Source organism: Salvia hispanica, chromosome 4 (genome assembly GCF_029641045.1).
Source record: "Salvia hispanica isolate PSC_SH4W2 chromosome 4, Shi_PSC_v1, whole genome shotgun sequence".
NCBI classification, from domain to species: domain Eukaryota; kingdom Viridiplantae; phylum Streptophyta; class Magnoliopsida; order Lamiales; family Lamiaceae; genus Salvia; species Salvia hispanica.
Genome location: NC_142695.1, coordinates 7,619,739 through 7,647,298, shown reverse-complemented (window position 1 = coordinate 7,647,298; position 27,560 = coordinate 7,619,739). Strand labels below are relative to the sequence as shown.

General features: G+C 38.7%; 5 protein-coding genes across 9 annotated transcripts; 1 reads left to right on the top strand and 4 right to left on the bottom strand.

Moving 5' to 3' along the window:
* Nucleotides 1-11,399: 11,399 nt before the first annotated feature.
* Nucleotides 11,400-15,038, bottom strand: LOC125197064 (putative late blight resistance protein homolog R1A-3). Its single transcript, XM_048095761.2, has 2 exons — nucleotides 13,940-15,038; nucleotides 11,400-13,854 (listed from the first exon to the last, which is right to left on the bottom strand). The coding sequence occupies exons 1-2, from the start codon at nucleotides 15,029-15,031 to the stop codon at nucleotides 11,635-11,637; spliced, it is 3,312 nt and encodes a 1,103-aa protein (XP_047951718.2). The 5' UTR covers nucleotides 15,032-15,038; the 3' UTR covers nucleotides 11,400-11,634.
* Nucleotides 15,039-16,374: 1,336 nt separating this feature from the next.
* LOC125197309 (F-box protein PP2-B10-like) lies at nucleotides 16,375-17,358 on the bottom strand. The gene is made up of 3 exons (XM_048096038.2): nucleotides 17,170-17,358; nucleotides 16,867-17,045; nucleotides 16,375-16,770 (listed from the first exon to the last, which is right to left on the bottom strand). Exons 1-3 carry the CDS (start codon nucleotides 17,235-17,237, stop codon nucleotides 16,568-16,570), a joined length of 450 nt encoding a protein of 149 aa, XP_047951995.2. The 5' UTR covers nucleotides 17,238-17,358; the 3' UTR covers nucleotides 16,375-16,567.
* Nucleotides 17,359-17,663: 305 nt separating this feature from the next.
* Nucleotides 17,664-20,579, bottom strand: LOC125197308 (uncharacterized). Of its 4 annotated transcripts, none has more exons than XM_089057685.1 (2): nucleotides 18,113-20,579; nucleotides 17,664-17,822 (listed from the first exon to the last, which is right to left on the bottom strand). In XM_089057685.1, exon 1 carries the CDS (start codon nucleotides 20,538-20,540, stop codon nucleotides 18,738-18,740), a length of 1,803 nt encoding a protein of 600 aa, XP_088913811.1. In that variant the 5' UTR covers nucleotides 20,541-20,579; the 3' UTR covers nucleotides 17,664-17,822; nucleotides 18,113-18,737. The 4 variants fall into 4 exon arrangements, with proteins under 4 accessions (XP_088913811.1, XP_088913812.1, XP_088913813.1 ...); XM_089057686.1 differs by lacking the exon at nucleotides 17,664-17,822 and having other exon boundaries at nucleotides 17,834-18,449; nucleotides 18,546-20,579; XM_089057687.1 differs by lacking the exon at nucleotides 17,664-17,822 and having other exon boundaries at nucleotides 17,834-18,449; nucleotides 18,554-20,579.
* A 1,032-nt stretch (nucleotides 20,580-21,611) lies between these two features.
* Nucleotides 21,612-25,001, top strand: LOC125194565 (putative disease resistance protein At1g50180). The gene is made up of 2 exons (XM_048092823.2): nucleotides 21,612-22,638; nucleotides 23,176-25,001. Exons 1-2 carry the CDS (start codon nucleotides 21,612-21,614, stop codon nucleotides 24,954-24,956), a joined length of 2,808 nt encoding a protein of 935 aa, XP_047948780.2. The 3' UTR covers nucleotides 24,957-25,001.
* A 40-nt stretch (nucleotides 25,002-25,041) lies between these two features.
* On the bottom strand, nucleotides 25,042-26,118 carry LOC125194564 (putative F-box protein PP2-B12). Of its 2 annotated transcripts, none has more exons than XM_089056201.1 (3): nucleotides 25,821-26,118; nucleotides 25,659-25,753; nucleotides 25,042-25,526 (listed from the first exon to the last, which is right to left on the bottom strand). In XM_089056201.1, exons 1-3 carry the CDS (start codon nucleotides 26,073-26,075, stop codon nucleotides 25,184-25,186), a joined length of 693 nt encoding a protein of 230 aa, XP_088912327.1. In that variant the 5' UTR covers nucleotides 26,076-26,118; the 3' UTR covers nucleotides 25,042-25,183. The 2 variants fall into 2 exon arrangements, with proteins under 2 accessions (XP_088912327.1, XP_088912328.1); XM_089056202.1 differs by having other exon boundaries at nucleotides 25,042-25,514; nucleotides 25,821-26,115.
* Nucleotides 26,119-27,560: the final 1,442 nt, after the last annotated feature.

The following is a 27,560-nucleotide window of genomic DNA, read 5'->3' as shown; positions in this document are numbered from 1 at the left end:
CCACAATGGCGGCTAGCCGATCGGCCAGCGCCGAGCGATCGGCCAGCCCACGCCGGTCCGCTCGCCGATTTCGCGCTGGCCGCCTCCAATGGTTCGGCTAGCCGATCGGCCAGCGCGAAGAATCGGCTAGCCGGTCGCTAGCCGACCATTGGAGATGCTCTAAGCTGTGCGTTAAAATATACATTGTCACGGAATCACGTTGCTACACTTTTTGTTACTCCCTCCGTCCCGGAGTATTAGACTCACTTCTTTTGGACACATGATTTAAGAAATTGATATTTAAATAGTTAAAGTGGAGAGAGTAAAGTATGAGAGAGAGAAAAAGTAGGGGAGAGAAGAGAGAAAAAAGTAGGTGGAGAATAAAATAAGATAGATGCTACTTGCTAAAAAAAGAAATGAATCTAATATGTTGGGACATCCCAAAAAGAAAAGTTAGTCTAATACCTTGGGACGGAGGGAGTAGTATTTCTTCCATTAACCGTACAAATATCATTGTACACATAAATGTGCATTTATGATTATTATATACTAGCACGTGAATGTGTTTTATTTTTAAATAGAATTTCATTTATGCGATGAGTGGAGTTCATTTCATGCATAAAGTATCCACATGTTAGACCTTTGGGATGTGCATTAATGACTGTTAAATGTCAAAATGTGGTTGTATATTTTTTAGTAACTTATACTTATTCCATATATTTCATGTAGATGATTTTATACTTTTAAATATCAAGATGTGGTTGTAGATATCATTAGATTACATTACACATCCACATATACTTTTAAATACCAAGATGTGGTTGTAGATATCATTAGATAAATTACACATCCACACGTTAAGCTTCTAGGACATGCATTAATGACTATTTGCATTGACAAATGTACTTCTTTATACTAATTACTAGTAGTATTTATACTATGCGATGTGCGAAGATCATTGTACGCATTAGGTATCCAAGCGGTAAGCCTTTCGGGCGCGTACAACAACTACTCTTGTTAAATCAAACATGTGGTTGTATTTATTTATAGTACCTCATTCAATGCAAATATATCAATATACCACATTATGCGTTATGTCTCCAAGTCGTGCATAAACAACTCCCAAGTATCCATGACTCAAGCCTTTGGGATGTTCATTAACGACTATTAAATATCAATATGTGTGGGTTTCTTTTTTATAGCAACTAATACTTCTTTAACATGATAAAGAGATTTTATGCTTTTAAATACAAAGATGAGGTTGCAGATGTCATTAGATTACATTGCACATCCACACTTGAAGCTTTTAAGATAGTTAAGATGGGGTTGCACAAATTTTATGGTGTACGAAGAGATTACATTTCATATAATATTGAGAAGATTTTATGCTATTAAATACCAAGATGAGGATGCAGATATCGTAAGATTACATTGCACATCCATACTTAAAGCTTCTAAGATAGCCATTAATGACTTTTTATATTGACACATGAATGTACTTATTCATACAAATTAGTCTTCTCCTGCGCGAGGTATGAAGATCATTGTAAACGTGAAGTATCGAAGTGTTAAGTCTTTCAGACGTGTATTAACAACTACTTTTATTAAATTAAACACGTGGTTGTAATTTTGTTATACTAGTGTCTCTTTTGTATGATGTACGAAGATCATTTTAACATTAAGTATATCCAAATGTTAACAAGCTTCTATCACATACATTAACGGATATTATATTACCGACACATGTTCGTATATGTATTTTTTTTAAAATTGTAACTAGTACTTCTTTCTTACGATGCACAAAGATCTCTTTACACATCAAGCAACCTCGACATGCCACATCTTCCCAAAAACTAGTACTTCTTTCATAAGATACATTGGGATCATTTTACACATTGAACATCCATGTGTTGGTGTGCATTCACGACTATTGTATATCGTCACGTGATTATATACACACAAAGATAACGCGCAAAGACCATTTTACACATTAAATAATCACATGTGCATTAACAAATATATAGACACGTGATTGTATTTTGCATATATATAATAACTAGTACTTCTTTTGTATGACGTGTGTATTAAGATATACCGCGATGACTATTGTATACCATAAGATCGGTATGATCGTAAAAGTTGCTTTATATATTGATAGGGTTTAAGTTCCCTATCGAGAGGTTTGTAGAGCACACGAAGATTTAACGGAGCAAAAGAGATAATCCCTAGTTGAAGTTCTAGGGTTTGGAACAAGAATGAGAAAAGAAGTATTTTATTTCTTAATTCTCAATGAATCAAAATGATAGAGAATTCTATAATTTATAGAATTCTAAACCCTAAAGCCTATCTTGCTAAGCAAGCAAAATATATTAAAAAGATTACAAAAGATATGCAAAATCAAATCAAATACTATTAAAAGATACTTTGGAGATTGATAGAGATTTGGATGCGATCATGTGCGTGATATGGATTAAGAAAGTCCAAAAGTATTACAATCACAACTTTACACCCTTGGCGGACAGACTTTACCTCACAGAATTCTTGTTGGATGACGCAGCAGCAGAGTGGTTTGGATTCTGGGAGGCTAATAGCGAGGGTAGGAGTTGGGAGGATTTTTTGTTGGACATAAAATGGCGTTTTGATCCCGACCTCTACGAGGATTACGTAGGTCGCCTCGCGTCTCTACGACAGACCGGCTCTTTGGAAGATTACCTTGCTGAGTTTGAACCTCTACTCCAAAAGGTCTCGAATGTAGGTGATAGCACCTTAACATCCCTATTTATCGCGGGGCTCGCGGCGTCTCTGAAACATGAATTGCTGACACGACGCCCATCGTCACTAAGCGACGCCATCGCGCTAACCCAACAGCTCGCAGCCTGCCAGTCAACAATGGTTCGGTCAGTTCCAGCCAATGGCCGGACGCAGTGGCCGCGGCGTGACCAGCGAGCACCTGCTAGCGCCATCACGAACGGCCCCCGCCCTCTGGAAGGACCCAAGCCACTTCTCCCTCAACAGAAACAGCAGTGGGAGGGCGCCCCACGTGACTACCCGATCATCCGCATATCTGCAGCCGAGAAGGCCGATAGGACGTCCTTGTGGGGGAAGACAGTGAGGATGAGGAGGACCTCCGTAATGACGGACAGGCAGAAGAGGACGGAACTAATATGGCGATCACTGGCGATGTCTCTCGGATTTTTGTCATCGGCCCAAAAATTAAGCCACGCTCTATTCGTCTCACCGGCCTCATACAAGATGCACCGCTTTCCGTACTGATTGACGGGGGCAGTACACATAACTTTATCAAACCCTCCGTAGCGGAAAGGTTATGTCTTCCTCTCCATGTTATCTCTCCTTTTCGTGTATTTGTTGGCAATGGAGCTTCTATGCGATGCGATTATGTGAGCTTGAGCACACCGATTGTGTTGCAGGGACATTCTTTCAATATCGACCTTTTTCTGCTCCAAATTGAGGGCCCTGATGTCGTGTTGGGAGTTCAATGGCTCCAGGATTTGGGCGATGTGACAAAAAATTACAGGACACTGCAGATGAAATTTGTGCTTGACACGGGCCCAATCTGCTCGATAGAGGTTTGGGGGTTGACTGAATCAAGAAAGTCGGTGCAGAAATGTGTCTCGACAAGAGCTTGAACCTTCGCAGACTGCTCCTCAATATCGTCGGTGGCGATGACACCATTATCAATATTCAACGCCTTGCTACAAGCTTGGTCAAGGAAACTGTCATCTATGGGATTTACATCCACAGATATACAATCCATATTACATCCATTGTGCTCCTTAGTGACAATATCCACATATATGGTATACTTGCCCATACTCCCATCGCAAACAATTGAATTGGAACCACTCCCATTAGCAAAATCATTGCTAAAATCGGCATTCACAGGTTGAACACCAAATTGATTGATAACAGTTACTTGTGTGACCTCTGTTTTACGCTCTGATGGCTGATGATCGGGCTCCCTATTCGCGACTGTGTATGGGCTCTCACAGTTGGGTTGCCGCTGGTCTTGGCAGGTCCTTTCTGTTCGCGTAAACGGTCCAGGTGAGGCAGTCCCAGCGTGGTAAGCTTGTAATTTCAGGGCGATGGCAAAAGTTTCTCGGAGCGTGCTAGGCTGTCGCATGAGTACTACTTGTTTCTGCGGTGATTTGAGACCCATGATGAACAAATAGGATAGCATCGATTCCCCGACGTGCAAAGCATGTGGTAGCAATGCTTCGAATGATGTTTGATAGGCTTCGACGGTTGAAGTTTGCCGGAGAGAAGCCAATCGACCGACGTAGTCGTCATCATATAAATCGGGATCGAATCGCTGCTTTACGGCCAACAAGAAGTCATCCCAGCCCTTTCCTCTGTTATTTTCCATCCAATATTCCCTCCAATCCAATGCTGGGTGATCGAATAAATATTGTGTAAGATAAAGACGATCATCTCGCGGTGTGCAATGGTGATTATAGTACTCTTGGATAGTACAGATCCACTTCGGGGCATTCTCTCCGTCGAAACGTGGTGGCTCGAGGTGGAGGTGTGGTGCAGCCCAGGGTTTGATACCCAACGGTGCGTTTGTGACTGACGGCAGAAGAGACCACCCCCGCTGTGGTGTCACAACCAGCTGTTGATCCGGCGGCTCCTTTGGTCTCGCGACGGTAATGGTTGTCGTGAGCTTGGCAAGGGCTGCCTCGATGTTCTTGTGAACTTGGCTGGAATATTCATGCAACGGAGGTGGGGTATTGTAAGCGACTGCTTCCGTTGCCATTGGACAAGTGGGGGTTGGGAAAAAAGTGGATGAAAGATTGGCGTGAGTTTTTGTTTCCATGAGATTTTGATGTTTTGGGAGGAATTGATTTGATGGAGGAAGAGTAAACAATGGAAGCACCAATTGATAGGGTTTAAGTTCCCTATCGAGAGGTTTGTAGAGCACACGAAGATTTAACGGAGCAAAAGAGATAATCCCTAGTTGAAGTTCTAGGGTTTGGAACAAGAATGAGAAAAGAAGTATTTTATTTCTTAATTCTCAATGAATCAAAATGATAGAGAATTCTATAATTTATAGAATTCTAAACCCTAAAGCCTATCTTGCTAAGCAAGCAAAATATATTAAAAAGATTACAAAAGATATGCAAAATCAAATCAAATACTATTAAAAGATACTTTGGAGATTGATAGAGATTTGGATGCGATCATGTGCGTGATTTGGATTGCTCGAGGGCCCTATCATATATTTTGTAGCAAGTATATGTTCTATTTTAGCTCATTTTTAAACACTAAAGAAGTAAGTAATAAATTTGATCCATCATTTGAAGTTCATTATGAAAGTATAAGAAAATAAACAATAGTATTTCTAGCACATCCGATCTGTGACTAAAGTCTATATCGATCTATACAATGCTCACTTTGTGAATTTGAAACTAATATTAAATGTATTTTGAAGATAATAAGGAAAACAAATGTTATTGCAAATGTACAAAATAAAAAATGAACCTAAGTAATAAATGTATGAATTTACATATATAGACTGCCACATCTTCCCAAAAACAACAAAAAGGAAGAAAGAAACATAGACAGAACATCTTAATTGGTAAGAGCATCCGCAACGCTGCCTCGTTGCGGACTCGATCTCGTCTCGACGAGACGAGATCGGCATCGAGACAGCGTTGCGGCTCCCGTCTCGTCTCGACGCCCAACGCGTCCCGGCAAGGCAAGTCTCGAGCTCGCGAGACACGCGCCCGGTGCCACGTGGCGCGCGCGGGCTGCTGGCGTGACGCCCACTCGCCGACCCGCGAGTGGGCGTCGGATTTATGACGTCATAATTCAATTTTTTTAAAAAAAAAAATCAGATTTTTCAAAAAAAAAAAAAAATTAAAATAAAAAACGGTAATATTACCGTTGAACAACGGTAATATTTTTAATTTTTAATTTTTAATTTTTTTTTATATATTCTATATATACTCTTCTCCATTCTCCATTTTACACACAAACACACATTTATTCTCTCATCTCTCTTTCTTTCCTCTCCAATCACTTCTATAAAATCATTCCTTTATTTTTTTCTTCTCCCAAATTTAATCAATTATGGATCCATTTGAGCAAATGCGTCGAATAATGGAAGAATCGCTAGAAGCAGATCGACGTAGGGAGGAGGAAGCCGCCGCGCCTCCTAGGCAACGCCGGACATACATCCACCGTAACCGGGAGGAAGCCGCCGCAAGGTTGGAACGTGATTACTTCAGTCCGAACCCGGTGTGGGGAGATATCTACTTCCGTCGCCGTTTCCGTATGTCACGCCCGCTATTTTTGCATATCGCGAATACATTGGCGGCACGGGAAGAGTTCTTCAGAGAAGGGTTCGACGCTGTTGGCCGTCCTAGCCACACGACGCTCCAGAAATGTACTGCGGCGATCCGTCAGCTTGCTACTGGACAAACGGCGGATGCGTTCGACGAATACCTGCACGTCGGAGAATCCACTGGGCGACTTTGTTTGTTGAACTTCTGCAAAGGCGTCCGGGCAGCCTTCACCGCCGAATTTCTGAAGAAGCCAACCACCGCAGATTGTCAGTTTCTGCTCCATCTTCACGAACAAGTGCACGGATTCCCCGGGATGCTCGGGAGTGTCGATTGCATGCATTGGCAATGGAAGAATTGTCCTGTGGCGTTGAAGGGGTCATACACGAGCGGCCACAAAGGCACCCACCGCACCGTTATACTCGAGGCCGTCGCCGACTACCGGCTATGGATTTGGCATGCGTATTTCGGGGTCCCCGGCTCGAACAACGACATCAACGTGCTCAACAACTCCGACCTCTTCGCTGATGTTCTGAATGGTAAAGCGCCGGCCATCAACTTCGTCGCTAACAATCGCCAGTATAAAATGGGGTACTATCTTGCCGACGGCATCTATCCGAAGTGGCCAACCTTCGTGAAGACGTTCAACAGGCCTACGGACGAAAAGCAGTCTCTTTTTGCGCAGAAGCAAGAGTCTGCTCGCAAGGATGTGGAGAGAGTGTTCAGGGTTCTCCAAGCTCGATGGAACATTATCAAAGCCCCGGCTCGACAGTGGTTTATAGAGAATATGGTCGACATCATGTATATGTGCATAATCTTGCACAACATGATTGTCGCCGACGAAGGACCTGAGGCGGGAAATTGGTTCGACCCTGAAACCCCGGGAAGCTCAACCGCAAGTAGTCCGCCTCGAACGGGAGTGCATCCGTCTTTGCAAGAGCGGTTGTCTATTCGGGCAAGGACACGTGATTCTACCGCCCACGCCCAACTCCAGGAGGATCTAATGGAGCACATTTGGGCAAAATTTGGCAACCATTAGATGATCGTCACTAGAGAACTCCTTCTTCTGTTTCTTTGCCTCCATTTTTTTTTATTTGAGTTTAAGTGTGCAATTTGTAATTTCTAGTTTTTTAATTATGTCTTTTTTATTTTTTTATGTATTTTAAATTGTAATTTTATTTTATTTATAATGAAGTGTGTTTTTTATTAATTGAATTTGTTGGAATTAAAAAAAAAATGAAATTGAATGAATAGTTAAGAGATGGTTAAGAGATGGTTAAGAGATGGAGGGTTGCAGGTGCTGTCTCTTAGTTAAGAGATGAGCTGAAAAGTACAGTGGGGCCCATGAATAGTGAAGAGATGAGACGGTTAAGAGACGGATAAGAGATAGCGTTGCGGATGGCCTAAATTTCAGCTAAGTATTGTTTGCATTATTATAGTATTTAGATTTTTTTGATAAATATTCATGATTTATTATAACAATGTTTTTATGGAGTTGATGTTTAATTTCAGAGTTGCGGTTTGAATATGAGTGAAGGAAAGAAAGGTAAGGTTTCCAACAAGTGTTTTTTTTTTTGTAATTATAGAGGTTTCATCCATTTTGCATGCAAATACATTTATTTATTTTTTTATTTTGAGATATCTATAGCTAATAGGTTGTTGTATGGGTGGACAAAAATACCGTGACATGCTGTAAATTTCCACAAGAAATTTACATTTTCAATATTTTTTTAATTTATATATTTTTCACACAAATGGAGTTTTAATTGCAATACAAAGAAAATTAATAACATGTAGTAGTAAAATTAAGTTTTTTGTAGGCATCGCAGTTGTAGGAGTAAAAATCCACCGGAAAAATAAAACTATGATCATTTGGGGCCCTGCCTAGCAATTGTTCTATTTCTAGATTAATATTACTATTAATATTGTTACATTTTTTTAAATTTTTTGCATAAAATTTTGATGTTCTTTGTCTATAAAGATTAGGGCTGGAAAATCGTGCAAATTGGGTCGCTATCGGGTCAACCCAATATTGACCCAATCTTATCAGGTCCCAACCCAACCCAACCCAAATCATCGTGTTCTTATCGGGTTCAACCCAAACAGATTCGTATTAGATTCGTGCGGATTTCGTGTCATCCAAAAAAATATCGGTCGTGTAGGATTCGTGCGGATTTCGTGTCATCCAAAAAAATATCGGTTATCTTTTAATGATAGTAAGTTACTACACAATATAAACGTTATACGATAACGACCGACATATGATATTATATAATTAAAATTTGATAGAACACGATAAATAAGATATTAAAACATTAAAATAATTAATTTTAATAATTTTTAAATCCAAATAATAAAACTAAAGTATATTAAAATTAAATCTAACTAATAAAGTTAAAATAATTATTTTTTAATAAAATTTAAGTATGCAGTAATATTTTTTTATCATAAAAATAATTAATAATAGTATTAATCATATTTTTACTAATACAATTAAAATTATAATATTTTTTTAATTAATAAAAATAAATAAAATTATAATTATAATATTTTTTAATTAATAGAAATAAATAAAATTAAAATTTAATATATTATTTTAATTAATATAAATAATCAAAATAATTATTTTTTTTCTTAACGGATAACCCAACCTGACCCAAATCTGACCCAACCCAATCCAAAATTCCCCGGTTCTTATTGGGTCGACCCTATAAGGACCCAAATCCTAAACGTGCGTGTTCGTGTCGGGTTAACTTCGTGCGGATTCGTGTCGAATTATCGTGTTGGATCAAAAATTGCCAGCCCTAATAAAGATATTATTATTGGTCAATCTAAGAAAGTAAGAATCAATATAGCTAAAGTTATATTACTGTTTCATTTCATTGTTGATATGCATAAACTACTCCTATGTTGCACATTTTGAGTCACATAACTGCTTCCCACAGGTGCAATACAGCAGGGTCAAACTAGCAATGCGGTAACTCTCGATCACATTCGTTTTATTTATAGAAATAATTAAATCCCTTCATTTATATGCTACAAATGAAAAAGAGTGTATGTTATTTATTTTTTGAAACCACTTAGTATAAAACTATTACTACTACTAACTATAATTTTAATCCTTCACAGCGTAAGAAAACTATACCTCAAAACCCTGTGGAAGAGGTTGCCTCCAATGATATTATTGTTATATTAGACGAGGAGGATAGGTAGGAATTCATTTACAATGATATTAATTCTAAAAAATATATACATGAAACTCTTTAATTAACATAATCTTTGATACTTGGTTGGTCAGTGATGGTGAGGAAGTTGGTTCAGCTAGGGCGCCTTTGGGGACTCCATCATCGAACCATCCCAATAATCATAAAATGGGGGTGCGCTACAAGTCCCTAAGGATGCGTGCATCTAACCATCCCGACGTGCTGGCAGAGGAGAAGAATAAGAAGAAGAAGAAATGAAAATGTGACTACTTTTTATATGTTTGAAAACCTATTTGTGACATGCACCATGCATAATAATCTTTGATTCTGTATTTGCAAGACTATTAATAAGGTGCTCTCAGACTCTTTATATTTATATACATCCTCATTAGAAAATGAATTAGCGGCCGTTTTGAGCCCCATTTGAGTATGTTTATTTGAATTCATTCGATTTTTGGGGCTCTAATTTTAAAAGCAGATTATAAATTATATTTTTATTACCATATTTTGAAATTCTTATTTACAAAATCCTATCGTCGACCGGATTGCTTCTTATGGACGAACTTAGTAATTAAGTGGATCTATCAGTTCTATCCTCCATCGGGAGAAATGAATCTTGGATCAAGTGGGCAACCACCGCTTTCTTCAGACCCCTTTGTTCCACTTTCACAAGATCCGGAAGAGAACCCGCCAGGGGATTACAACCTATTCTCCACCAACAACACGACAAGACGTCCGTCCTCAGGTTATGACTGCTGATCAGCAAAAGCTAGAAATACAAGTGGCTAGCACTTTGGCTCTCTTTGCGGAGATTTGAGTTTGACTCCGCCTAAGGCCACTGGCGGAACTACATATATAGAGGAGGGGCTTTAGCCCCTAATGAATTCATTTTTTTAAACTTTTTTTCATTATAAAATTCTAAATTTTATTCATATTTTATACATATTATTATATAAAAGCTCTATTAATAATCTAAATCACCTATAAATTTATTTTTAAAATAAATTGTTAAAATTTAGCTCCTACTTACATTTACTTCTGCGTTCGTCACTGCCTAAGGCCTTTTCTATCACATTTTGTGCTTCCAAAACTCTTCTTTGTAATTTTAATGCTTCCCATTTTTCCTTTTATATTTTTAATACTTTTTTATTTTGTTAATTTTCCATTTTTTCAAATGCACAAAGTTTTAACTTTAAGTTACAAACACTTTATCTTTTTTTTTCCGTACAAACTTTGCAATAAATTTTGTTACCCTTATTTATTACTCTCATTAAAATGTAAACAACATCATTACTATATTTTTCACTCTCTTCTTTATTATTTCTTTACTTAACTTATAAAAGAACAATAAATAAAACCTTATCCTGAAAATAAATGTTTCACATTTAGTGGAACATATGTATGAGTTATTATTAGTTGTTACCATCCTTATATTATTCGTCAATCATTATCTATCTATATACTATCTCATAACTTCATACCACTCATGCCACAACTATTTGATGTGAGACAAACATCGAAAAATACACTACAACCGTTGACAATAATTTGGACCCCCCAGAGTCGAATTCCTGCGTTCGCTACTGGTCAGCTGACATCTAGGGTTAGCTATTGATTCTAGGTCCTTCGGTTCGATAGTAGTAGTATGTATATGTGTCATAGCCTAGTTATCAAGAAGTGTGCGATGTAATCATCTTCTTTACCGATGCAGCAGTAACCTTTTCGTTTATGCCTTCCTTTGGTTTATCATCTTTCCCTTGCTCTTTCTTTGCTACAAATTTGTCATAGTATTTCATTTCAATGGAAAAAAGAGCAATGATTTGGCGTTGAGATTAATTAGGTTGTGGATATATCTAGATGGGGAAGTTAATTTCAACAAGGAAATGATAGAGAAGATGGAAACAGAACTTGAGAAAAAAAAAAAATTCAAAACAACATTGTAAGTTAGAAATATACTCTGTTTTGGGACCTAATCTAAAATATTAATAGGCCTTGTCGCCTTGATAATTATAGCTTTGCTTACCAAACACACAATTTCCCATTTCAACAGATTTTGTAATAAGATAAGGTCTTTTTCTACTCTATTCTAAACTTATTGAATTAGGTGTATTTAGGAATGACGAATTACCTTGGCACCTGACTTTCATCTTTCAAGATTTTGTTGCATGATCCCATGAAGAACTGATATCATATGCTCTCATCTCCAAATCCTTTGCCCAATTTTGAACCATAGGGTTGCAATCTACAACTTGAATTGTTTCCACACTTGTACACAACTCAGGCGGGATCTCTTCCAATTGGTAGCAGTGTTTGATGCACAGACGCTTGAGGTTTATGAAACACGTAGCCGAGAATTTCCAACGAACCAAATCAGTGTCTTCAATTAAAAGAAACCGAAGTGCATACACATCGTCGTCATGCAACTCCCAGTCGGGTCCTTGAAAGGCATAGCATCGCAATTTGAGCACTTCGAGATTTTCCAACTTGCTAATTATCTTCATATATTCCCATGGGTACCCGAGCCCGCTCAAGCTCAACTTTTTAAGACCCCATGGGAACATTGAACGAGGAGCGGGTGGAGACACCCGCTCTGGCATAAAGTCAGGATTCACAACCACACATTTAAGTGATTCTAGTCTCCGGAGATGGGATATATTGTTCAAGCAACGATAGGGATCATCATTCTCATCAGGCTCGAGCTCAATGCAAATCCCTAATCTCTTCAAACCCGAGACTCTCCTAAGCACTTTTTTGGTACAACTACGAGAGCCCACGCCTATGAGAGTTGACAGTTTTCGTAATGCAACACTACCATTAGGGTCTGGTAGGTTGCTCCCTGCAATCTGAAGATGCTTCAGTTTCTCCATATCCCATATCTCCATTGGAAGATACGACGAATCTGCAGATGATACGATGCTGAGAGGCCGACTTATAATAATAAACTGAAGGTTCCACAGTTTGGAAATACAAGGAGGGATGCTCCCATTGTATGTAAGAGCAAGGTATCTCAAGAAATATGAATCCACTACTTCAGTGGGAAACTCGTAGAGACGAATTGCAAGAGCATCCATCAACCTCAGCAGCCTCAACCCGAAACAAACTGGCACTGGATACTGATGAGACGGAGAAGCACATATCAGAGAACGCGTACTTGAAATGGATGCAATCAAGTCGTGCACATCTTTGATGCCCAATAAAGTGCTATTTCGAATGCATAATCTCCGCTGCATCTCCACATTCCCTACTCCGCGATCAGCAAGAGTGCTAAAGGCTCGAAAAAAATTGCTCTGCATTGCTAAATTATTGGATAAATGCCAGAAAACACAATGCAGGCTGCAGGCCTTAATCTTGAAACTAGAACTCTGCTGGCTAACCATGACTAGACTTTGGCTTTCAAGCTCTAACAAGCATTCTACAGCATAATCTTGCATGGTTTTGCCTGAATTTGGTTCTAGAAATCCCTCAGCAATCCAGAATATAATGAGCTTGGAAGTTGGGATCTCCTTATTCGGAGGGAAAATCCCAATATAGAGAAAGCACACTTTCAAGTATTGAGGCAAGTGCTTATAGCTTGAAACTAATACCTTTGAGATTTGATAATATGCATCCATGAAAATCTGAGAATTTTTCTGCGCTGCATCGTTCCAAACTGCAGTGGTTTGCTCAACACGAGAGAGGAGGCTAGCAACCGTGACAATCATAAGAGGAAGACCTTCACAATTCTCCACAATCTTTTTCCCGGCTTTCTCAAGCCGAATGGGGCATATCGTTTGTCTGAATACCTCCTCACAGAAAAGATCCCAACTCTCTTCTTTATCTAACAACTGCATTTTACAAACAGGATCATCTACTCCAATATGTGCTACTTTTGCTAGCCTAGTTGTTACCAAGGCTGCACCCTTGATATTGGGGAATAACCTTTTCATGTATTCCAATGGCTTTATGCTCCACACATCATCCAAAACAATGAGACATTTCTTATCCAATACCTCTTCACACAATCTCTTTGCTAAATCCTCATCTTGTTTTATTCCATCTTTATCAATGTCCGGACATACTTGAGAAAGAATATCCACCAAGATTTCTTCGAACACACAATCAGGGCCTAATGTCAACCACAAGTGGTGGTCGTAGCAGCACCGGATCATCGGATCTTCGAATATTTCCTTAACGAGCGTGGTCTTACCAATCCCCGCCATTCCAAGGAAGGAGATAGTCAACATTTTAGGGAAGAACATTTGGGGCAAAATCTCCTTCTTTATATCTTCTATATGTTTAGAGAAGTCAACAAACTCAAGAAGTAGACCTTTTTCCTCTTCATCAAGAAATGAGAAACTCTCAGTAGATAGATCTTCTTGAATTTTACACATCTGGCACATATAAAATCCAATTCAAGAATAGTCCAAGAAATACTAAAAATCAAAATCAATAAAATGAACAATATAGTACTCCTACCTCAGATAATTCATCATCAACCATGAAAATGGGATTTTGTTGGTCCGATGCTAGTTGGTTCCAGTAATGCGCCGTCTTCTCCGCCTTCAAAAGGTGGAGAAGAACCTTCAATACGACAATACCAAGACTCCTGCAATTGTGAAGAATCTTCTTACCAGGTCCCTCCAGTTGAGCAGGGCAGCCCTCGGGACCAAACAAGCCAGCGCGAAACATATACCACCACGTGTCTTGATCGCGGCAGGCCATGTTGTAAGACATGTATTTGTTTCGAATCCGAAGCAGCTTCTTCTCCTGCCTCCTTGTAGTGAACAGCACCGCGCTTCCATTATCTTCCACTGGAAACGAACTTTCCAGAAAGTTCCAGATCCCCACGTCGCGTACATCATCCAACACGATCAAATATCTCCGCCCCTTCAAACTCGAATACAGAAACTCAACCAATTCTACTTCTCCTTTGGCGCCGAGCGATTCAATTTCAATACTAGGCGCGTTTATCTGAGCAAGAATGCAAGCAAGGATTCCCCTGCAGTCGTTTATGGGGCCCACGCGAACCCCCGCGGCGCAGTCGAAGCAGTGCTTCAGATCTTGGAGAATGGCGGCGGCGGCGATGGTTGTACCGCAGCCGAGCTCGCCGGTGATCTGGAATATTCCGAAGTCGTTAGGCCTGGTTCTTTTGGTGAGACAATCTCTAACCTCGTCGTAATTGACTGAAACTGTCCCCTTTTTGGCATCGTTGTCGTTGTCGTGGTCGTGGTCTTGCTCAGGCGAAAAATGGGGAATTTCTGCGGTGATCTTCTCGACCGTATTGCAGAAGGATTGGATTGCTTGACTTATTTCTTCCGAGTTTTTCCAGCTTACAGATTGATCGAGGAGGTGAGTGGACTCGCGGAATTCGAGGAGATTTTCTAGTTTGTGGGTTTCGTGTGTGATTTGTTGTTGTTGGTCGACAGCATTTAGATCGAGAAGTTGCTGCAAGGATATAGTTTGGTTATATGCATGTTTAAGGAGTTTTCGAGTGTTGAGATTTAAATGAGAAGAATGGAGAAGGCGGTCCAGTGTTTTTTTCAGAGAAATCACAGCAGCATAAGCCATGATCAGAAATCAAACTGAAATGAAATATGAATAGTGCTGGTCGACAACCCAACAACTCAGTTTTATGGAATCGTGCAGCTTGCGACTGACTATTGAAGTCAATCCTTAAAGACTAATTAGAGCTGCACAATTAATTTGGTTCAAAATTCAAAGATTATAAAGGAGATGGAGCCCAATAGAGTAATGAACCAAGATAAATGAGTCTTCACATAATTAGTGGTAAAAGTTCAACTATTTACAACACTTAATACTCCCTCCGTCCCAGATAATTCGTCCCAGTTTTCCATTTCAGTCCGTCCCACATAATTTATCTCATTTCACTTTTACCATTTTTGGTAGTAGACCCATATTCCACTAACTCATTCCTACTTACATTTTATTATAAAACTAATATATAAATGTAAGACCCACGTTTCACTAACTTTTTCAACCCACTTTTTATTACAATTCTTAAAACCCGTGCCCGGTCAAAGTGACCCGAATTATCCGGGACGGAGGGAGTACATTTTAGTCAATTATGTTATTAATTTTACGTACTCCCTCCGTCCCATAGAAATTGACCATATTTCCTTTTTCGTCCGTCCTACACAAATAGTCACATATCCATTTATGGTAACCTTTTTCTCATTTTTTTTTTACTTTTTCATTTATGGGCCCATCATCCACTACACAATTTCAACTACTTTTTCTTACTTTACCAAATCACGCATTAAAACCAGTGTCATCCCTAAATGCCAATTTCTATAGAATAGAGGGAGTATTATATGTCAAATTTAGAAACTTTGCATGATGGAATTTTTTGTGCGGTACCGATTGAGAAAAATGTTAAAATTATGATATAATTACTCATTTTTTAAAGTTGCGAGATTGATCAGAATTTGATCAAACTTTTTTTTTTTTTTTTTTTCAATTTTCCTTAGTTATAGCGTTGTTTATAGAGACCACTGGTGTCAACTGGCTCGAGCTCAATCTGAATCCCTAACCTCTTCAAACCCGAGGTCGGACTTTATGCCGGAGCGGGTGTCTCTACCTGCTCCTCGGTCAATGTTCCCATGGGGTCGTAAAAAGTTGAGCTTGAGGGAGCTCGGGTACCCATGGTTATATATGAGCAAGTTGGAGAATATTCAAGTGCTGAAATTGCGATGCATGAGAACGATTTTTTGGTTTCTTTTAATTAAAGACACTGATTTAGTTGATTGGAAATTCTCGGCTACGTGTTTCATAAGCCTCAAGTGTCTGTTCATCAAACATTGCTATCAATTAGAAGAGCTCCCTATGGTTCATATTGGGCAATAGATTTGGTGTTGATAGCATTTCGCAACAAAAATCTTGAAAGAAGAAACTCAGGTTCGAAGGTAAATCGATTTAATTTACTTTGCTAATTACATACAGATCTAGCAGACAGCAAATTCGATAGCTAGTTAGTTATCAAGCAAATTCGAATTCGAAGATATATAAACTTGAAGTAATAACTAATAACTCATTTCATTGTTTGAAGACGACATTATTATGATTTGAGTATGATTTAATAAGTTACTAGAAAGGTCGAAACTCAATGCCTTCGAGGATGAGGCCACTCGTGATGCAGCAACTGGTGTCGAGCAACTGCACTTGTACCTGCCCATTTTCTCCTGCATCAACATAAAATTCTCCAAGTTGTATTTCCATCCACCCATCATCTCTCTCACTTCCTTCTTGAAACTTCACCATCTTGGCTTGCTCCTCCGGATACCCTATACCTGATTTCAAAAACTCCTATATCACAATACAGAATATATATTCACAGTTTCACACTAACAGAAACTTGTAATGAGCTGAGATAAATGAGTCTTGACCTGATTCATTGTAAAAGTTTCTGACAATCGATACTGCTGAGTTCAAGTTTGCATACATCTCCGCGAATCCAAATACTAGGTATGCAGCATAACAACTCTCCGAGGACAACCAATTTGAATTTATTTTGCCTTCGATGTAGATGCCCTGTGCCTTTTCGAGCTTATATACCTCAGAGAATCTGGAAAATATGCCTCAGTCACATTTCATCTTTTATATGCTTCTGCCTTAGTTACATCTTAATTGTGATTAATAAACTCTTGATGTAGGATGATCAACAAATTCTTACAAGGATTGGTGAATACCTGGATTGCGGATGCTCATTGAGTCTCCAACATCCATCAAAGCCTCTTGATGACATGATGAGGTTCATAGGTCCGAGCAGGAAACAGTTCTTTCCAGTCCTGTCCAGAGAAAAGCTCTGTATGGCAGGGGAGTAGTATTTAACTCAAAATTTTAAAAATAAAAGAGAGAAGTCTATAAAAAATTGAGTAAACCATCTCATGTGCTACCATATACGATGACCTCCACACTACTTGGCGTTTTCCAGGTGGCAGCATCGCCTTCCAGTCCTTTCGATCGACTGATATATCAGAATATTCCATTGGCAATCTACTTGTGTCTGGAATAACTAGTCGAAGGTCAAGATGGCCAAACTGAAAACTCAAGGAAGAACTGAGTTGGGAGGAAGATGAAGATGGTGATGTGGAGACGGAATTAGTCAAGGCTAATAGCTTGTCTTCCTCCCTGCGGGAAACGGCCTTCACCAGCCTCTCCCAATTGTCGTAGGTCTTGCCCATCCCACCTCAGTATAAAACTGAAATCTTCTTTTTTAGAATATAATGCTTCAACTTAGAAAGATTGGAATATTTTTCAGGAAATGTAGTGGAAATAAAACATGAGTGGCCAATCACACAATCTTCAGTGCGAGTCTTCGCTTCTGGTCTTCGTCAACCCACTAAACAAACAAGGAAAAAGTACCCTAAACAATTGACAATTACTATAAAATATATGAACTGTATGCGAAATAACAATATATTCTAAACAATCGATCATATAGTTTACACACATAAACATGAAAATGTACATATGAAAGATAAAAGTAATATTTTCAATATCTTTTACAATTGGGAATGCTAATAAACCTGTAATTAAACTATAAGTCCATGCCGGAGACTGTAAAATTTTGGTGCTTGTATTTATCATCAACCAATAACATCCTCAAGTTTCCAGAGGTCAAACTAATACCTTGAAAAATGAGGTTGCTAAAACTGTGATCGACTGTTCACTGGTGTACTTCAACTCTGCGATTATCTCCCTGTTGTGTCGAGATCAAGATAGAAAGCTCGCAGTTTCATTTCATACCACAATCTGATCTTGGTTTTTAGAGTAACAATGTGCTTCACCAGTAAAGATTATAATAGTCATCTCACTGCTTGGGTGCTTCATGCATTTCAGTGAATCAAAACACAAGATATGCTGCATATGATGCATCTGGAGTGCATTAGTATGATGAAGGAACTTGTTTCTGGGTGATGAGATCCAAATACAGATGACGGAATATCAAGGTTTGTAGCTCCAGCTCCTAGCAAAAAAGAACAGTACTTACGAAAAACAAAAATTCTGTTTCGAATTTTTAGAAAACTGCATCCATTGAAGGATCAAGAAAAGGTTGACTAACCATACTACCTCCTGGTTACCTGCCAGCATTGTCTCTAAACCTGTAAAGTCCGCAGGCTATTCATATCTTTCTATAACGACAGGTAACTGATTATGGAAGTAGCTTTGTGGATATTACATTCTTCGACAAAATTGCTTCAAAGATCTTAGCCTCAATCCCGCTATCTCACACTACAAATGAGCAGGAACCATATCATCCTTCACGGAGTCCTTTAGGCACAACTTTCTTAATCATTTCAAAAAGAATATCATCTTCATTTTTCCCTTCTACTTGATCGAGTAACATGGACATAGTCCCAGTATCTGCAGAGAGTTCTCTTTCACACATTTCCTTCAAGAATGGAATTGCATTAAAGACATCATTTTTCTTTAGCAACCCTTGGATGATAACATTGTATGTTACACTGTTTCGTGCACAACAACTTCTCTCCATCTCAATAAGCAAAGATTTAGCATCCTCCACAAATCCTTCTTGACAGAGCGAGCCAAGGATCATGTTATATATTTGAACATTGGGTTTCAATCCTCTGGAAGGAAGTTGGTTAAAAACCTCCAGAGCAGAGTTCAGCTGCCCGGCTTTGCACAAACCATGAATTAGAGTACCATATGTAATTACGTCTGGAGTAAAACCCTTTTCCTTCATTGTATGGAGAAGTGAGAATGCTTCAGCAATTTGCTGCATCCTACACAAATGGTCCAACAATATACTGTAGGTAGTTAAATTTGGAGCTACTTGTTGAACTTCCATGTCATTGAAAAGCTTCCAGCCATCCCCAAATCTACGTTCACCAAACAATCCATCTATCATGGTGTTGTAGGTAGCTGCTGTATACTTCAAACCTTGCCGAGGAATCTCATGAAAAAGACCCCAAGCTTTACTTATTTTCCCTTTCTTGCAGTATCCATTGATCACGCTGTTATAGGTAATGATAGAAGGCTTAAGGCCTCTACGTGCAATAGAATCAAACACTTCCTCTGCTTTCTTCATTTTCCCTTGCAAACAGTATCCATCTATAAGTGCATTGCACGCAACAACATCTAGACGAATATCTTGTCCTTTCATAATTTCAATAAGATCCTCAGCATCTTCCAAATTTCCCTCCTTGCAAAACGCATCCACAACTATAGTGCAAGTGACCACATTTAAAGGGATTCCAGAGATTACCATTTTATTCACCAAGTCTTTAACCTCTTCCCATCTGCCAGCATCACACAAGCCCTGAATCAACGGATTATATGTTGAAACAATGGGAGAAATATCTCGTTGAATCATCACAGATAGGATCTCGAAAGCATCATCCAACATCCCCCTTTTGCATAACGCGTCAATTGTGGCATTATACGCCTTAACATCGGGTCTCCACCTCGTTCTCGCCAATCTGTGAAGCAATTCACGCGCAGTAGCAGCAAGTCCAGCTTTACAAAGCCCGTTTATCACAGTGAGAATCATAACATCACTAGGCTCACAAAATTTCAAAAGCAGAATCTTTTTGAAGAGCTTCTCTGCCTCAGCAACCTTGTGGTCCAAAAACAGCCCTTTTATCAGAGTGCTGAATGTCGCAGCATCAGGCTCGTAGCCGCGCTTGTAAAAGCTGCCCAATATAACAAACCCTAAGTCCGTCCGATTCGAAAGGCAGCAGCAGTCAATCAAGATGTTCATCGTGAACTCGTTTACAGGGGCACCCGTTTGACGCATTTCGTCGAACACGTTAAGGGCAATGGAGTAGTGCTTCATCTTCGCAATAACTGACAGCAGCTTGTTGTATACCCGGACAGATGGTTGCGGCCGCATCCTAACCATTTCTTGAAACAGGCAAAGCGCATCATCTAGTTTATTAACACGGCTGAAATCTATTGCGGGGTTCGGCGCGATATTATGGAAATATGAACAGCAAATTGAGATTGGAGGAGGAAAAGTATCGGATTTGCGCGAAGAGTTAACCAAAACTCCTCTTGCAATTAGCTGAATCGCAGATGCAGCGGCTGTTCGGCTCATCTATTTCAGCGCAAGAGGAATTGATTAAAATAAATGTATAACTAAAAAATGAAGGACTAAAATTGGATATATTTCTAGTTGATTATATTTAGGCTAACGGACTATATTTCCTAACATAATCATTCTTTTTTAATAGTTTAGATATTGAAAAATTGCCATTTATTTTATAATTTTTGGCTGACTTCTTGGTTAGTGTCATAAATTTCTAAAGTAAAATATTAAGTAAGTAAATCATAGTAATTTTTATAATTTTCACAATTATCCTATACAATTAAAATTTCATTGAAAATTGTCATTTAAATTATTAAATAGTGATTAGTTTCCTGATGATTAAGGGAAAATACCAATTAACATTCTAACGTTAGGAATTTTTACAACGAAATAATGCCAAATTTGTGTATTAAAATTTAGCAATATTACTTATAGTGATATAACTCCATTGCATGCTTTGCTTTAACTAAAAGGATTGAGCTACAAGACACGTTAAACGTAGTTCTGAATAAAGTTTTATTACAAAAATTGTTTTTATTTTAGCCTATTCGTATAGAAAATGAACCAAATGATAAAGTTAATATAGACCTAAAGAAGACTATCTAGAATACATCACAAAATCTCTATTAACCATTGAGAAAGAATAACTCCATTGCATGCTTTGCTTTGCTTCCTTCTTTTGTCAGCCATACAAATTAAAGTCTCATATTTTAATCTAAGTATAGTTTACTGTAAAAAGAAAAGTGATTAGACCAGCTAATCAGCCATATCAAGTTATTCCGATTTTGTTTTCTTTAAGACAAGGCGTAATACATCCGAAAACAATCTTGCTAGTAGTACTATATTATTTGAGCCAAATTTGATCAGGTGAAGTAAGGAATTCATACCCGCGGCTTTGCTTAATTTATTTAGCTGCTTTTTTCCATCAAAGTTTCTTTCTTTTCTTTAATTAATTAATTTAGAATTATAATGAAACAATAATGACATTTAACTCCACCAAAAGTGATTAATAAATTGACTAATCAACTCATTCCAATCCTGCTTCCATTTCACAAAAAAGTTAGACCAAACCACCAAGAAATGGCGGATGCAGCAGTTGGCTTCGCTCTGAAAGAAATCCGCATGTTAATCTCCGAACAAGGAAAGCTCTTATGCGGCCTTGGCAGCGCAGTGGAGGCGCTCGAGACGCAGCTGAAAGAGATGAAGTATCTCCTTGAAGACGCTGACACAAGGCGACACCAAAGCAAAACCATCACCAACTGGATCGCCGAGATCAGAGGCCTCGCATACAGAGCCGAAGCCGCCATTGAAATGCACTCCGCCCAAGCCACTTCAATGAGAAAAAGAGGCCTCAAAAATCTCATCATCAGATACTCTTGCTTCCTCGCAGAATGCTACTCTCTCCGACAGCTAGCGGTTGAGATCTCAGATATCGAGTCGAAGCTCGAACATATCAACAAGGAGATGCAAGAAAGCGGCGTAAAAAGGAGCATCATTGATCATACAAGGGAAAACTCAGCTGCCTCCGACAGCACGAGGAAAACCTTCCCGAATTTTGAGATGGACGAGTGCTTTGTCGGTAAGGAGGATGACCTGAAGCGGCTTGTATCGCTAGTGGCCGATGACGAGGAAGAGCATCGGGTTGTTTCAGTGTGGGGGATGGGTGGTATAGGCAAGACGGCGATTGTGAAAAGGGTGTACAACCAAATAATTGAGGCCAAAAAGGGTGGCTTTGAATGTTTCGCGTGGTTTTGCGTGACTCAGCAATGCCGGGTTCGGTCGGTTTTGGAGGGAGTGCTGAAGCAGCTGAATCCGAAGAGGAAGGAAGGGGTGTGGAATCTGAATGTGGAGGAGATGATCGAGCAGCTGTGTGAGATACAGAGATGTAAGAGATGCCTGGTTGCTTTGGACGATGTTTGGGAGATTAGGGATTGGGAGGAGTTGAAGCATGCCTTTTATGTCCGAGATTTGCGGAGCAAGATTTTGGTGACGACGAGAAAAAGGGATGTAGCGGAGATTGGATTTCCGGTTGAAGTTGGGCTTCTCAATGTGGACGATGGCTGGGAATTGCTCAAGAAGAAAGCATTCCCTCATGGGAACAATCCAGGTCAGTTGTTCATGCTCAACTCCTATTTTATCATGTCATCAATATTTTAGTACTATTAAATCTTGCTGTGTAGGTTAGCATGTAAGGATGTGATTAATGTTGAGTCGATATCTATAATTTCTCATAAAATTGGATCCTGTTCAAATTGAATTCAATGTGGCGCATGTTGGTATATCTAACTAGAATTAGAATAAAATGACATTGTTTCATAAAAATAAAATTTGAAATTACTAATAAACAATTCACCTAATTAATCATCTAACTACTTGATTGTGAGAAACTAACTACGTATTAAAAGTTTTAAGTATTTTCTACATCCAAAGTTGGTGGCAAAAATCTGAATTGGCTTAGAGTTGGTGTATTTTCTGGCTATTAGTCTTTTAATAATTATCATGTTACAGATTTGAAATGGTATTTTGGGTACGAGTGGGTACAATTGTTATATTTAAATTTTTTGTGGTTAATGATTAAATTATAATTTAGCTTCTTTCCATTAGTATTATTTGGTACATAACCAATAATTATTTTGATATACAGAATTCATAACAGAAGAAAAATCTGTCGAAAAAATTGGGAAAGAAATGGTAGGGAAATGCGGCAATTTGCCGCTAGCAATTTGTTTACTTGGTGGGATGTTGAGAAAGAAAAACTCATTAAAGGATTGGGAGTCAGTAAATGAGAAGTTCAATGTAGTTCTATATTGCGGCCACGACAAAAGGGACAGTGGCATTGATGGAGTGGTAAATTTAAGCTATGAAAATCTACCTTATTATTTGAAACCGTGCTTTCTCTACCTCGGTATATTCAAAGAGGACGAAAGCATAGATGTTGATCATGTATATGGGATGTGGATAGCACAAGGCATGATTTCGAATGAGAGTATTCGACAAAAGGATGAAACTTTAATGGACGTCGCAGAGCTCTACTTAAGCGAGCTGACCTCTACGTCCCTTGTCCAAGTTGAAACAACTGAGGATTATCTTGCACCCACAAGAAAATTTGATACATGCAAACTTCATGATGTAGTAAGAGAACTATGTATAAAAATAGGAGAAAATGAGGGCTTTGGTGTGGAGATTTCCGAGTTTAAAGATGGGAGGTTTAGTACCATACCACGAGTAGCACGACATATGTCGATCTATTTCAAAAATAAACACAGCCGTCTTATAAACTCAGCTCGTAGAGAAGAATACCTTAGCAAACATTTAAGATCACTTCGAATACTCAATGATGTAACATGGGATGCCATTGAATTTGGTGTTATTGAATTTCCACCACAAAGTATAGTTGATTTCAAGAAATACAAATTTCTAAGGGAGCTAGTAATCGAGTCATTCAAATTTGAAGGAGGGAAGTTACCGAAAGGAATCACGGATCTTGTTCTCCTTCGATGTATTCGTTTGCAACATTGTGTTCTTGATAAGCTACCGTCGTCTGTAAGAAATTTGGTCTACTTGGATACCATCGATTTAGTTGGCTCATGGAATGTTCGAGTACCTAATGTTTTGAATGAGTTGTTTCGGTTGAAACACTTGTTCCTCCCTCCTTATGAGAAGGACCACAAGGTTGTAAATCATCGGTTGAGATTGGCCGAGGGTGTAGGTGAGTTGGAGAGCCTGGCAGGGTTCAACAGCACTGTCCATGAATTAAAATGTGCTACAACAATCAAGAATCTCAGGGTTTTTTCAGCAGAAATACACGACAACGATAGCTTGTTAGTTATTCTCAATGCCATCGCTACAAGCTGGAACAAGCTACAGATATGTGTTGTTGAGATTGAAGAGGGCTGCCGGCTTAGAGGTGAGGAAAGGCTGATGGAGTTATTGCTTGCATGTCCCAATCTTTATTACTTGAGAATATCCGTTGAGACGGAACAACGCTTACCGGTGAGTAGTGACTTCATTAGGTCAAGGCTTGTGCGGTTGCACTTGTTGAGCTCTGGGATTGAGCATGATCCGATGGGGCTATTGGGAAAGCTTCCTTGCTTGGTTGAACTGTGTTTGAGATGGGGATCGTTTGTTGGGGAGGAGATGACGTGTCGTGAATCCGATTTTCATCGCCTCAAGAGGCTTGAGCTTACCGGTTTGCCAAGGTTGAGGGAGTGGAGGGTGGAGCGAGGAGCTATGCCCCTCCTTTATGAGATAGAGTTTGATAATTGTCCGGATTTGGAGATGATTCCGGATGGATTGAGATGGATTTCTAGTCTCAAAAGAGTCACAGTTTTTAACATGCCAGGGTTGGGAAAGAGGGTTTTGGAATCAGGAGAGGATTTCCATAAATTAAGCCATGTCCCTTCAATTAATGTCATCCATGACTAGTCATTAGACACTAATGTAGTAATAGTCTTCATTTCCTTTGTATGTTCCTAGTGTTGGAATCAAAATTAGTGATTCACATGCTATATATGTCGAATAAAATTGATAAACATACATGTATTCATGTTGTCGATTGAATAATCTGAAATGAGGAAATCGAACATGGCCTTATAATAAAGCTTGTGTTCCTTACTTTATAAAACATGATGTACAAAGAAAACACAAAGATATCAGAGTTGCTTAACGCTGACAAGAGGTCGAAACTCGATTCCCCCAACTATAAGACCACCCTTCCACCGATTACTTGTCTCGGCGACATGCGCTTCCACCTCCTGCTTGTCTCCGCCATCCACATAAAAACTTCCTATTTGGAATTCTGTCCATCCATCACTACGGCATACTGCCTTCTCTCTCCCTCTGTCCCTCTCGCCATCATAGGGGTCGTATGCTAATTTAAAGATTAGATACGCCCCATAAATGGTCTTGGAGGTCAGCAGACGCGTTCCGATCTTCCCTCGAATATCGACTGCTGAAAAAGAATTGATCTCCACTGTTTCAAACCTGCCCCTCAAACTAGTTTAAGATATGCCACCACAAAATATGTATGTCCTCATAAAAATCTATACAACGCAAAAGATAGGCTCTTTTGTAATAGCAGTAGTACGCAAAACAAGCATGAATTATGAGTATTGATCAATGAAGTACCCGGAATCGTTGCTAGAGAAAGGAAAATCCTGCGCTGGAGAATCTTGAGTCTGAATCATAAATTCTCTAGCTTCAACCGGAAGAAACACCACTTTCTACAATGGCACTTGAATTAGTAGTAATAGCAAAAGAAACAAACGTAAGACAGGGCTATTGTCTTACCCCAGGTACCAATCTTGGTATTGTTTCTTGAGGTGGAGAAAGGAACATTCCCCAAATGGTTGCCGTATATGTTGCATCATAATAAAGTGAGAGTGTTGGATGTTTTGGGGCGTCATCGTCAAGCCATGAAAATGATATGTCGTCGTCGCTGATGGTGCTGCAACTTGTTGAGTTGAGCGCAGCAAGTTGCCTGAACTGCTCTAACTTCAGCACGGCTCCGACTAGCTTCTCCCAATTGTCGTAGTTTTTCGACATATTGGTCGCTCTTTCTTTCAAAATTGAGGGGAAATATGTGAAAGTTTAAATTCTGTTACATGAACGACTCAACGAGGAACGTGGTAGTCAAAGTCTTCGTCAACTCCGCATAATAAGTCTTTCTAATTAAATGTGGATCAAGTGGGTATAAGTTGGGAGGTTCCACTTTTCGTTTAATTTATTTCAAATGAATGCTAAACTGCTATGTTATTTGGTAGAAGTTAAATCAATTTTAATTATTTCCTCCGTTCTGCTTTAACAATCTCATTTACTTTTGAGCCTTTGTTTTGTAAAAATGACAATAAATAATTAAAAGGGAGAAATAATAAAGAGAAAGAATAATGTAGAGGCGTTTATTTTCAGCTCGAGATTTAAGAAAAATTGTGTTAAATGAGTTAAATAAATAAAGAATAAAATAAAAAGTGAAAAATGTGTAGAGATGAAGAAAGAATAAAATAAGAGAGAGTAAAGTAAGAGATAAGAAATGTGTTGACTTTTGCTATAAATGGAAATAACTCAACTACCATGGAACGTACCGAAATGGCAAAATGACTCAACTACCACGGAACGGAGGGAGTAACTAAGACTGCTAAAGCGGGACAGAGGGAGTATTTGTTTTCATATAGCAATACAAAATGCGGTAATGATAAAATGTAAAGTCTACAAACTCTAAACTCCTCAACACAATATTGACACAGTGTAAAATTTTTAAGATTTTGATATTAACACATCATCAACCGTTGATATTGTGTTGACATTTTTTGTTGTTGTCATCTATTAACATTTTCTAACGGTGCAGATCATGGTTTGGAGTTTGTAAAATATTTAGAGTTTGTATTTGATTACATTCCTGCAAAATGTTACTCCCTCCGTCCAACATTATTTTAGGCGTTTCTTTTCGGTACGAGATTTAAGAAAATTGTGTTTAGTAAGTTAAATAAAGTAAAATAAAGTGGAGTAGAGAATAAAGTAAGAGAAGAAAGAATAAAGTACATGTGATTAGATGTTTTGTTTTTAGTAAAAAAGAGAAATGACTCTAATTTGGGACAACTCAAAATTGAATATGACTAAAGTAACTTGGGATGAAGGGAGTACATTATTTTTTTAATTTAGTTACTTAATAAAACATTCATCACATAATTATTCACTATTCAAAATAAGATAAATAAAAAACTTACTATCCAATATGAACTTCTGCAGCATGTTAACCTTGAGCCAATAAAATGAGGTATATGTCCTCTTAGACTTAGTTCATGAGAAATCATTTGGGCGGGAAGGGATTGAGGCCTTGTAAGACTATCATACAGTACTAAGAACTCAATATTTTGATTTTTTTTTTCACCCCGATAAGTGCGGTATAACCGTATAACAGCAAGTACTATTTCATTATTTTTCCACCTTAGTCAAAACATACTTTAGGGGTGCATGTATATCACTTTAGAAATGAATTGTACGCAAATTCATGATTTAAATGTGCAAGACCTA

Excerpts from the sequence above, each read along its gene's own strand:
- LOC125197309 (XM_048096038.2), bottom strand. The coding sequence starts at position 17,237 with ATGAACCTCATCATGTCATCAAGAGGCTTTGATGGATGTTGGAGACTC. Across the intron at positions 17,046-17,169 it reads AATGAGCATCCGCAATCCAG|ATTCTCTGAGGTATATAAGC; the intron begins GTATTCACCAAT and ends CATATTTTCCAG. Across the intron at positions 16,771-16,866 it reads AAACTTTTACAATGAATCAG|GTATAGGGTATCCGGAGGAG; the intron begins GTCAAGACTCAT and ends TTTTGAAATCAG.
- LOC125194564 (XM_089056201.1), bottom strand. The coding sequence starts at position 26,075 with ATGTCGAAAAACTACGACAATTGGGAGAAGCTAGTCGGAGCCGTGCTG. Across the intron at positions 25,754-25,820 it reads TACCAAGATTGGTACCTGGG|AAAGTGGTGTTTCTTCCGGT; the intron begins GTAAGACAATAG and ends GTGCCATTGTAG. Across the intron at positions 25,527-25,658 it reads TTCTCTAGCAACGATTCCGG|TTTGAGGGGCAGGTTTGAAA; the intron begins GTACTTCATTGA and ends ATCTTAAACTAG.
- LOC125194565 (XM_048092823.2), top strand. The coding sequence starts at position 21,612 with ATGGCGGATGCAGCAGTTGGCTTCGCTCTGAAAGAAATCCGCATGTTA. Across the intron at positions 22,639-23,175 it reads CCCTCATGGGAACAATCCAG|AATTCATAACAGAAGAAAAA; the intron begins GTCAGTTGTTCA and ends TTTGATATACAG.
- LOC125197308 (XM_089057685.1), bottom strand. The coding sequence starts at position 20,540 with ATGAGCCGAACAGCCGCTGCATCTGCGATTCAGCTAATTGCAAGAGGA.
- LOC125197064 (XM_048095761.2), bottom strand. The coding sequence starts at position 15,031 with ATGGCTTATGCTGCTGTGATTTCTCTGAAAAAAACACTGGACCGCCTT. Across the intron at positions 13,855-13,939 it reads TTGATGATGAATTATCTGAG|ATGTGTAAAATTCAAGAAGA; the intron begins GTAGGAGTACTA and ends TATATGTGCCAG.